Source organism: Arctopsyche grandis, chromosome 5 (assembly GCF_051622035.1).
Source record: "Arctopsyche grandis isolate Sample6627 chromosome 5, ASM5162203v2, whole genome shotgun sequence".
In the NCBI taxonomy this organism is placed as follows: Eukaryota; Metazoa; Arthropoda; class Insecta; order Trichoptera; family Hydropsychidae; genus Arctopsyche; species Arctopsyche grandis.
Window position 1 is genome coordinate 17,250,050 of NC_135359.1, and position 11,673 is coordinate 17,261,722.

Genomic DNA, 11,673 nt, shown 5'->3' on the forward strand with positions numbered 1-11,673 from the left:
GCCAATGAGGGGACACGATGAAACAGATAATTCAAAAATTTCATGAGTTTTTCGGGGGCTTCTAGAATATTCACAAAATTTCGACGATTCTTTAAAAAAACATTTTCAAACTTCTTCGGTTTTTAAAGGATCTCTCCGATCTTAAGTCGAAAGATAAAAAAGGGTCTCTCCCCCCGTCGTACATTCCCACTTAATTTGCGCGAGCAAAATACAACAGGAACAAGAGGAACAGGCTTTTTGACGTGGGTAATCCGCTGTGTTGGAGTACCACCCTGAATGGTCGGTACATTCGAGGGCGGTGACGTCGCGAGCAGGACGGTGGGTCGTCCGGTGGTCGTGGCGATGTGATGCTACGCCGGCGCCACTCGTCCGAGCCTCGTTCGGTTGTCGGTTGGTGGAGCGGCGGGGGCGGCAGGGGCATCGATATGGTTGATGATACTCCGAGCTGGATCGTGAGACGTTGTGGATGGTGGAGGTGTTGTGGCAACTGCTGCCCGTCCCAGCGTGACGACGGACGGGGCCTTAAGAGGGCTGTACACCCGAAATTAATTTTGTTACCGTTCCTTTCTTCGATATATATATTGAGTGTACGTATATATCGAGTGAATGCGACAATATATATCAATATATATTGATTGAATGCGACAGGTGCGCTTCGACCAGATAAAACGTATTTTAAATTGACAAAATCGAGGTTTCGTATTCTCCTATTTTCTCCTCCAAAACTGGACCAATTTTTAAAAAAATTTCATCATCGGTATGAGAGTGATACTTTCTGTGCATCTATTGGCGTATATTTTTTTAAATCGACCGTTAAATAAGCACGCTGGACTCGTTTCGTGGGTGTAAAAAAGAGGCGATTTTATAGATGTTTGGTGGCTCCTAGCTCTTATAGAAAATAATTAATCAAAAAAATAAAACGATAGATGCACCCCAATGGTGGATATCCATAGCATATTAAAAATAATTTCTCTAGTGCCATAATTGAAGAAGGGAGAAGTATAGTACGTTTGTATGGACAAGGCGCTGCTGCCCAGCCCTCTTAATGATGATGATGGTGCTGAGGTGATGTGTGTCGTGTGATGAATGTTGTGGTGCTGGATGGCCGTTCTATGTGTACTGGATTGTGCATGGAGACCGACTCGAATCATATGATTCGGGTGCCAATTAAGAAGGGTTCGGTGAATGCGCATATGAAACTGGTGGGGGTCAGTACCTCCAACAACGTTAAGAACCACTGCTCTACTAGGTATTGGAGAATTAAAAAAAATGGATATTCATGGATCGACCCGAGTCGGAAACGCTGCGACAATGACAGTAGGCATAGAAATTGCAGAGCTTGCTTACGAGGCGACGGGTGAGTAATATCAGTGATCGCGAAGCGGGTGTTGTGTTGGTGTTCTGCGTTCAATGCGACAATTCCGAGTACGAGTGCGATTGCGATTGCGATTGCGATTGCTCTGCTGCTGTCTGCTGAAGTGCTAAAGTGCTGAAGTGCTGAAGTGGTGCTCTGTCTATTTAGCACAGCTTAGATTCTTCAGGCTTCGGCACCCTTCCACCATGGATTTCAACGTGAAGAAGCTGGTGAAGGAGGCCGGCACTGCCCTTTCGCGAGTCGTCCAGGTCCATAATCGATTTCCACCTCGACTATCGGTTCAGTGTCAAAGGGCACACCCCATTACACATCGCTCCGTAAACCGGGGTCTGCACCCATCGCTCACACATTACCCCCACTCCTCTCCCTTACACTAGCCCTCTGACAGATTTCGCAATTTTTCAATGTTGCTCATATTTTCATCCGTTTCTATTTCCCGAAAGCTATAGCAAATGTTATGATTTTCGTCATCGCTTTTTGAACGTTTGCACTATGTACCTTATGCTTTAATTTACCCTTATCAGTTCTGTATAAATGCAATTGAATTATTATTTGCTTTGTACCTGCGAGGTGATAAGTATTTTTTTTATCGATGATAAATTTATGTATGTATATTGATATGTATATTTGCACCTTTTGACTAGTTTGATTTAATAATGTTTAGTGAATGAATGTTTGATATATGCACAAAGCAAAACTCTTCTATAAGAAATAATTCTTATTTTTCCCACCGAATATGTATTGTAGAACTTCTATTGTTGTAGCTCGAGGATGAAAAAGACAAAGCATCACTTTTCCACAACGATTTAACTATCCATATGTTCGATTTGGTGACTTAAATTAATTCGTAGTATCTGTTATAATCATTTGTTTTATGTTCAGTGAAATCTCGCAGTATGGGTAAAATTTTGGCTTGAATTCGAGTAATTGAATGAATTTTCTCACTGCCGGATTGTAAGTCAACGTCTGACAAGTGTTTTGGATTACTAGCACGTCTCTAGAACGAATTATGCTCATAAATTGAGGTTCCACTGGAATTCCAATAATTGAAGTTCTATCATATTCAGGATCCAATGAAAGGCTAAAGTCGCTTCACAGCATTTATTGACTGATTCAGAAGGTCCACGCGCAGGTAGCGCTCCTTCCAGAATGGTCTGATATGGCCTAAGTACCTCCTTATAAAGGGCAAGTCGCTCACTACAGTTTCCCCGCTCCGTTTGTTTCTCCATTGTCTAGGCATGTACAGTTTTAAGTGAGTCTCACGCTCTCAGAGTTCTAGGAAATCTACTGACCACTTCAGAGTCCCGCTAGGCCAATTCGGGGGTCTCCATTTTTAGCTCCCGAATGCACTTTAGGCGGTGGCTAATCCCCATAATGTCACTACGTTATCATATTATACTTTGATATTTAAACTACATGTATAAATAGATATATTCTTTATTTTTTTATTTCTATTTCAGTTGACGGAAGAAAAATTAGGTACGTCTGAAAAAACAGAGCTCGACGCTCAGTTTGAAAGCTTAGCGGAAAGATCAGACCTGACGAAGCAATGGACGGAGAGGCTAGTCAAAAACACAGAGTCGGTACTCACGCCTAATCCTGGCAACCGTGTGGAAGATTTCATCTTTGAAAAAATCGAAAAAAAGAAACCGAACCGACTCAGTAATCTCGAATATTTAGGATTGGATATGATAGAGGTGATTATTTCATTTTTTTAGAATTTTTTTCTAGAGCAATGAACGTATTCATGTCTGTTATCGTGTTGCAGGCAGGAAACGAGTTCGGACAAAGTACGCCGTACGGAAGTGCCCTGATAAAAGTCGGAGGTACCCAACAGAAACTTGGACAGTTTGAGCGCGACATGATTGGCTCGGCAGGACTCTGTTATATACAACCACTTCGCAAATTCTTGGACGGGGAAATGAAAACAGTGCTGAAAGAGAGAGGCATCCTTGAGAGTAAACGGTACAACAGACAAACGAACTGTGATTAATTGACTATTTTGCTTATTCATTACGTAACAAGTATTTCAACATTTCAGATTAGATCTCGATGCATGCAAGAATAGAGTGCGAAAGGCTCGTAGCATGATAGGACAACAATCCGTAAGTATTATTGCTATTTAATTTTAGTATGAATGTAGTTTTTGAAATAAAATTTAAATATTGATGCTTATACAATGCGGCCCAGAAGGAAGGGATCACACCAGAGTTGATGTTGGAGCAGGTAAAAATTCTCGTAGTATAATTGTTTTGTTGGTTTTTTTTTTATATATATATATTTTATGTTATCAGATTTGTATGTTTCATTTTGCATATGATTTTTATTTAAAATTTTCCATTTTCTTTTTTTTAGGCTGAACGAGATCTTCGAATAGCTCAGTCAGAATTCGACCGTCAGGCTGAAATAACAAAATTATTGTTGGAAGGAGTCGCCAGCTCCGGAGCCGCACATCTCAGACATCTTCAAGAGCTGGTGGCCACGCAAGTGCGACACTATGCGCAGTGCCATCGCGTGATGCAGGATTTGCAAAAGGAGCTCGTGGCGTAAGTGAGCACTGTTGAAAATAGTATATTATTCTTGCATACAACCTGTTATACTGAACGTTTTACAGTGAGGTTGACGCACCTCGACTCCGACTGAACAGTGAAGATTTTGATTTAGAGGGGTCCTCCCAAACTGTATTTAGTATTGATTAAATAGTGCCTTTTGAGTTGTGACACGGAGTCATTGCGTCACTTTTCAATAAAAATACATTTAGAATTGTCACCCCCTGCTCTCTCTCTCTCTCTCTCTCTATTCGATCCAATTTAAATATAATATTTTTAATACTATTCTTAGGATATTATGATTATTCTGAATTAAACGCAAATTTATTCCTTAAAATCCTTCGATTTATCTAATATGCATCTTTATATTTATAAAAATCTTTTTAACCTTTATTCATATGTATTTACAATTTACTCTACACATTTATTCACCTTTTTGAATGGTCTTTCATACGAAGCTTTTGGCAATTGTCTTTTTTTCCGATATTATTTCTCTCTTCGATTTAATCCAAACAACATAAAGATTATGCTTTTACACATTAATGCAATTATTAATCGCTGAAATTTGTTGGGGTGGTGGATCAGGTTGGGAGGCCCCTCACCGTATACGCCTGTCAATACTAACGAGGCCATGGACAGTCCACCTAGTTCACCGCAATCCCAGAAGGCTCGCATACTCTTCGATTACGATGCGAAGGATTCTACGGAGCTCAGTCTTATCGCCGATGAGGTATGTACATCATCACTCGTTTAATATATCGATTTGAATTATTTAAATGTCTTTTTGTATATATATACATATATATTTTTAGATTGTATCCGTGTGGGAGTGTATGATACCGGATGTAGATTATATGATAGGAGAAAGAGGTTTACAAAGAGGCAGAGTTCCAAAGGCATATCTTGAGATACTTCAATCATAAGCGCCCTAGTTTGTGATGGATATATATTGTATATATTTGTTGCGATAGTTTTATTCGTTTTGAATTCTCGCAGAGAATGTAATACTCATTTTAACTCGTATATAATAATGTTCGTCCATTGTTTTGGATTGCTGATTGAACAAAACTTAAAACTCTCAAATGTTTGATGTATGATTTGTGAGGTCTTGCTGTCGTCTGCAATTAACGGAATACCATTTGGAAAATTAAGTGAATGTGTGTGTATTTTTTACACAAAACCAAATACATAGGTTTCGCAATATATATATAGCAAATTGTACGACTGAAAATACGTGTATGTATTTATTTTTGTGTATGATTTAGTTTTGCCTGTTTGGTATAATTTAGTTTAATGTTAAATCTTTAAATGAACTTTATTTTTAAAAAATATCTTTTAATTTTTGTTTTATTATTATAATTTTCTAATGAACTGTATGATAAATATATCTTTACACTATTATATACATATATTGCTAATGTTGGCAAATATTAATTCCAAATGAATAAAATCATAGACTCGTTTGTTATGAAGCCACTTAGTGGAAGAATTGCATTTATATTTAGCGACACGCGTAAATGTAATCAGTCGTAAATTAAATACGATATATCCGTAGAATAGTTATGCGCTCTTCTATTTGCATTTACCATATAAAGAAATATATAAATTAGTTCCTTTTCGTACAGAAATCTAACGAAAGATTTGTTGAATTACTTTATAATTTTATTAATGTTATGCGGATCAACCCTCTGATCGTTCTCTTATGATTTTTCGTCAAAGAATTAATTAATTAATTTACATTCCCAGTCTGTGCAGCCGTTTCGAGATTATGCATGCTTTATATGTATCATTGCACTATTGATAAACTTGTTCTTCCTAACCTATCCTATTCATGTTATTAAAACTATTTTAATGAAATTGTATCGTAATTGTAAATTGTTTTTTTTTTTAATGCATATGTCCATTATCGATGCATCAGACAGCCGTCAATTATGCATATGGCAAAAAAACAATTACTAAATAAAATAGGCATATAATTAAGCTGTTAGTTAACGCTAGTGGTTTTTGAGAGAAGTTGACATAGTTTGTAGGTGTTGCACCAGAATGCCAGCCTGTTGAAATAGTCGTCGAATGTGTAACTGACTTTGAACGAAACATGTGATTATTAATTACCATTAATTGAATGATGTGATTTATCCATATATATATGAGAAAAACTGACAATAAACTGTTAGAATCATATTTGATTATTATTTACTATACTCCTTTTGTATTTATTATTGATCCTTTCACATTTTAGACTGCAATAATAAGTGCAACTCCTTTAGAAATGAACTCTGGACTGATTCTACGATCAATGTTTATAAACTACTAGTGGTTCCATCTGGCTTTGCTCACTGTTTGAAAAATAAACCGCTTAAACATGGCTAATCTAATAGCAAACATTCATTTGCTTTATTATTAAATTTAATTGCATTGAAAAAATATATATAAAGTATTTAACAACAGCCAATCAGAAATGAATTACACTCACGACAGGTCTTTGTTTTATATACATACAACATGTATGTAATATCTGTAATATACGAGACGTATTGTGATTATTTATAGATTCATAAGCTATTAACATACCTTTAAAATATTTAAAAACTAATTCTTACTATATTTTTTTTCATAGTTAATGTTTACTTCGTAAAATAAGTAAATTCGGTATGCGAATACTACTGGCTACTAACTTAGATGACTTGCAAGCAACACTATACGCAATTGTTGAAGAGCGGGGCTAACATTGAATATCAATAAAACAAAGTGGATGATATTTAGTAAGTCAACTCATAATACCAATAACTCTCTAAAAATTGACAACAATGTGGTGGAAAGAGTCAATCATTTCAGATATCTTGGGTGCTATCTGAGCGAAACGTGTTAAAGTAAGCAGGAAATTCGCGTTAGAGTGGAGAAAACAAGAGCTGCATTCTTAAAAATGAAAAATTTCCTAACCACACGTGATCTTAGCATAGCACTCCGACTTAGACTTCTACAATGATGCGTTTTCAGCATCTTTCTGTATGGGCAGAAGCATGGGCCTTGACAGATGCCATGTGTAAAAAGCTACAGGCCTTATGAGATGTGGACATACATAAGGATGTTGAGAATCTCATGGATAGTGGGTCGAATCAATGCCGAGGTGCTGGCCCTGTTGGGAAAACTTGTCGAAGTATTCAACAATGTGAAAAGGTGCAAATTGGAGTATCTTGAACATGTGATGCGGAACCAGAAATATGATATCCTGCGCTTAGTAATCATGAGAAAAATCGTAGGACAACACAGTTGGGGCAGGCGGAAAGCATTTTGGTTAAAGAATCTTTGGCAGTGGTACGGCCGTAGCACCCGAGCACTATTCTGAGCAGCCGTAGACAGAGTATGGATGGAAAGTCTAGTTGCCAACATTCTCGAAGGACAGGGCACATGAAGATGATGTATAACATATTGTATTGGTACAAACTCGACGACGAGATACACTAAAAAAGTTGAGAGATTTCAAGTCGGTGTAATGGAGTAAATTCAAGATTTAGTAGTAAAAGCTTCAATGTAACAGGCTACTTCAATGTAATAGCTTTTAGTAACCTGATTGCTAGCTTTTGATCATTTCAGCTCAAATTAACAAAAATGTACTAAATCAAAATTAATTTTTAAACATCACAATATACACATGTATTGCAGAGATTTGTATTATGTATTGAGTATATATAATTTGTATTATGTACATATATACTACATATGTATTGAGAACATTTATTAGTCAAGTCAATTATTAAGAGTTGCAACCCCTACGTTTTTGGCCGTCTCCAGATTTCAGCGAGTCGAATGCGGACTACGGGTTTGTGTTATTTCTCCAGGTGTGTAGTAAATACCCCATAAAAAATAAATAAAATTGTATATTAGAAATTCATAACTTGTATGCAGACCGTATAAAGGACTAAAGAGATCTGTGACGCATATTTCGTGTACAAAATGTCTGGCGATATCAAAAGCGAAGAATGGATACTATTTATTGATTTCTTTTTAAAACAGCCCATTCAAACATTTTTTAGATGCTGCAATATACGTAAATATAGAATTTGATGCTGATAAATTGTGTATCTACCTTATTAAAAACATTATTCCTAATATCAAATCATTCGATTTGCCTGCCAATAAGAACATTTTCACTGAATTACGAAAACTTGTGTGTGGCATTCTATTGATACCCATGAGTAATGCATATGTGGAAAAGATTGTTTCCATCACAGGAAACACATGGTCAAACCACAATTGGATGCGGATTGAGTTGGTGAAATCAGAGGTATGCACCAAACTCAATTTCGGTAAGTTGTCGAGAATTTCATGCATTTCTAAAAAAATTAGAAAATGCCGATTTAGTAAAGGCTGTGAAGTCAAACAAGAAATATAGTATATGGAAAAGTCTACATAAATAAACATGTTAATTGATGTTGGATTTTTTTTTCTTGTTTACCTTTTATTATTTTATATTACTTCGAAATGTATTTTTTTGTTTACAAGAATAATTTCTGGGTGAGACCGTGGTCTGAGGTGGCAACCCTACGATTATCTCGAATTTTTTTGGGAATCATAATTTAGTTGTATTGAAATGTTTTTTCTGGAGATTTGGTGTAATGTTTTTTTTTTAATTTCTTCATTCTGGATTAAAAGTAATTGCTCCGTGTTCTGAGTCAAAAATTGGTATAGGGATGATACATGTGCGAATGATCAAAAATTAAAATTATATAGAAAGTTTAATGGTCGACAGCAAATAATCCTCTTATCGCTTAAAATTGATTTCAGTGCAGAAAATAAGCATTCATATTTTCAAACCCTTATCGTAATCTTCCAGAACTTATCGTTCAAACTATGTACTATACATACAAATGTAGTTATAGAAGGTCACTAACATTTTTCCTGTCTATCGAACTCTTTATTGAAATCATCTGAGAAATTCTTCCTCCGACGACTGAAAACTTGCTATTAGTAATGGCTGCATTGATTCGATTGTGGATTCTTGAGCATAAAACGTTGAAACATCCCGTTTCTTATATTGTTAGGCAATATTGAAGAGTCCTTGATATTTCATAATCATTAAACAATGAGAATTAGCATTCAAACAGATAGATTTCAATAACGATGGAGCACTGCAAATTTTTTATGCTTCAGTGTCTGGTAAAATTACATTGCCCCATTAATCTGCGTTCTTTTTTTTTACTTTAAAATTCTGTTAAATTAGTGGTAAGCAGCAAACAAATATTTTTAAATGATAACAATTGTTTCATATTCAGTAATGAGGAATCGATGCTTGTCTTTAGGTGTTCATAATAGACAATGTATGCATGTTGTTTTCGAAGCTCGCTACACATGAGCGATATATCACTACAGTTTTTCAGCCAATCTGACTTCTTTGATTTGTGACGACGATTTGTCTATACATGAGCGATATTTGGTCGAATAGGCTTGAAATAGCAGTGACTTATCGTCCTTGTGTAAGGGGCTTAACTAATTCTAATCGTTTTAAAATATGTAAGTCGTTCAAGTGTGTAGAAGGAATACTGGGGGAGCGGAATAAAACAAACAAACTTGTTTTGGTCTTAATGTATTAAAAACGTATTACAATAAGCGATTACTTCTTCTTGGACACACCGACGGTTCTTCCTCGTCTGCCGGTGGTTTTGGTATGTTGACCACGTACCCTCAAGCCCCAGTAATGACGAATACCTCTGTGAGCGCGGATTTTCTTCAACCTTTCCAAATCTTCACGAAGTTTGGAATCAAGGGCTGAGGAAGTCAACTGTAAAGCAAAATGATTTTATCAACATTGTGTCTTTCATCGATTATTTGGTTAAGATAGACGGAGTAAGTTTCGTTAGTTTAAAATGTAAATGTATTATAAAAAGTTGTCGGAATTATAGTTTAGATATTGAGCATAGTCTATTGCGCCACAACCAAGCCTGAACTTGTCCCTCGGTAGGAGAGAACATTACGTATTGCTTCACATCATAGGACTGTGGCTCAATATCTGGTAACTACATATTCGCTCTGATGTGGTGCAGGCTAACCAGCCTATGCGACAATGTGAAACATCGCGAGGCCACATTCTGCACAGAATGAGTGCAAGTAATCAATCACCTGAGTGTATTTTCCATCGATGATGTCTTTCTGTCTATTCAAGAACCAATCGGGGATCTTGTAAATTCTGGGGTTTGACATGACCGTGATGATCTTCTCGACCTGCAAATGAGTTGGATTAATAAGCTGGATAGTTTATAGTGCGTCGGAATTGATCGCATAACTGAATGTGGATATGGATATGTACCTCCTCTTCCGTGCATTCACCGGCACGTTTGTCGAGGTCGACATCGGCCTTCTTGAGGACGACGTTAGCGTAACGACGACCGATACCTTTGATGGCTGTCATGGCGAACATAACTTTACGTTTGCCATCGATGTTGGTGCTGAGCACACGAAGAATGTGTTGAAACTTTTCAGGTATTACCAGCGACTGGAAACAATAATTTCATTGGTTAGAATACGGTTTGACATGTGGTTTCTATAACAATAACATAACATAGGAAGCAGTGGTTGAATGAATACGTATGGGAATCTGACGATAGGTAAGGTTATGTGTCAAAAGTCGTCAGAAAGGGCGGGTGTCAGGGAAGGGCGGGTGTCGGGGCGGAGGGCGCAGCCCCGTCGAGCGAGCGTACGCCCCCGACTCATTTTGGGGCGCAGCCCTGCCCCGATGCACTTCGATGAAGTTAAACTCACCATGTTGCTGCGTTCACCCGGCGCACCAGTTAAAGAAGAACACTGCCACAGAGCGATTCAAGCACCTCGATATTACGACCATAAACATCATGCTCATTTTGCTCTTTTTTTTTCTCAATATTCTCTGATACACGCATGAACTATGCTTTCAGTTTAGTTTGCTTTTTGGAAGTGTCATTTTGTCATGAATCCATAATTTAAAAATTATATAGGCGTATTTCGTTCTTTAGCTGGATTAGTATTTCAATTTGTCCCAAAATAGCAGGCGTAGAGAAGTTGCAGAGATTTATGTATTTATCTATTGAGATTTTATAAGATCCTTTTCATTTGGGGTTGTCAGAGTTCCCATTAAACGAGATTGTCACTGTTTTTTTAAACTAGACCTCTTGATGTTATACTTTTTGGACACTCAGTTGTCCTGGTTTGTTATATTTTGGATTATTATGAACGTTTAGTTCAGAAATTAAAAATGCGTAAACATGAATATTTATAGGTAATTGGATTATTAGTCACATTGCGATCGCCCAAAAGATAATTTTTGCAATGAAAATCACGAATACGGAATATTTGGCACTTAAGTTCTTGTTAGTATGCTGGACTTTTCGGCTGCCAGATGTTCCGTTATAGATATTTTAGTGACTTTTGGGCAAGCGCTTTGTGACCAATAATCACCGAACCATATTTATAAAATAAGCTGTTGATTTCTGGTACAAAGTGTAATAGTATTTAACGATAAACTTTTATCTGTCTCTTATACTTTTTTTTGGATAAATGTGTGTAGAAAAAAGACAAAAAGGGTGAATTAGGCATTGATTTATTCAACATCTCATTCTTTCGTACATGAAGGGAAACTGGTGTACAGTATAATCAGTACAAACATTTTAAAATGTGAATCACATTGAAAGGTAATAATTTTTTGTAAATGTTATTTACAGAATAGGTGAGAAGAGAAAATACTGCGTACATCTAATAATGGAAAATGTTGTAATCTAC

At 36.6% G+C, this 11,673-nt stretch overlaps 2 protein-coding genes across 7 annotated transcripts; one reads left to right on the plus strand and one right to left on the minus strand.

Annotated features, from left to right (window-relative positions):
• The first annotated feature begins 1,355 nt into the window (after positions 1-1,355).
• Positions 1,356-6,124, plus strand: EndoB (SH3 domain containing GRB2 like, endophilin-B). Of its 6 annotated transcripts, none has more exons than XR_013260589.1 (8): positions 1,356-1,623; positions 2,836-3,072; positions 3,144-3,340; positions 3,417-3,480; positions 3,566-3,601; positions 3,731-3,921; positions 3,990-4,654; positions 4,737-6,104. XR_013260589.1 is itself a non-coding variant. In XM_077430859.1 (8 exons), exons 1-8 carry the CDS (start codon positions 1,561-1,563, stop codon positions 4,845-4,847), a joined length of 1,044 nt encoding a protein of 347 aa, XP_077286985.1. In that variant the 5' UTR covers positions 1,356-1,560; the 3' UTR covers positions 4,848-6,104. The 6 variants fall into 6 exon arrangements, 3 of the variants coding, with proteins under 3 accessions (XP_077286985.1, XP_077286986.1, XP_077286987.1); XR_013260590.1 differs by having other exon boundaries at positions 3,569-3,601; positions 4,737-5,246; XM_077430859.1 differs by having other exon boundaries at positions 4,510-4,654.
• A 3,368-nt stretch (positions 6,125-9,492) lies between these two features.
• RpS18 (ribosomal protein S18) lies at positions 9,493-10,769 on the minus strand. Its single transcript, XM_077431536.1, has 4 exons — positions 10,681-10,769; positions 10,229-10,414; positions 10,042-10,143; positions 9,493-9,703 (listed from the first exon to the last, which is right to left on the minus strand). Exons 1-4 carry the CDS (start codon positions 10,681-10,683, stop codon positions 9,536-9,538), a joined length of 459 nt encoding a protein of 152 aa, XP_077287662.1. The 5' UTR covers positions 10,684-10,769; the 3' UTR covers positions 9,493-9,535.
• Positions 10,770-11,673: the final 904 nt, after the last annotated feature.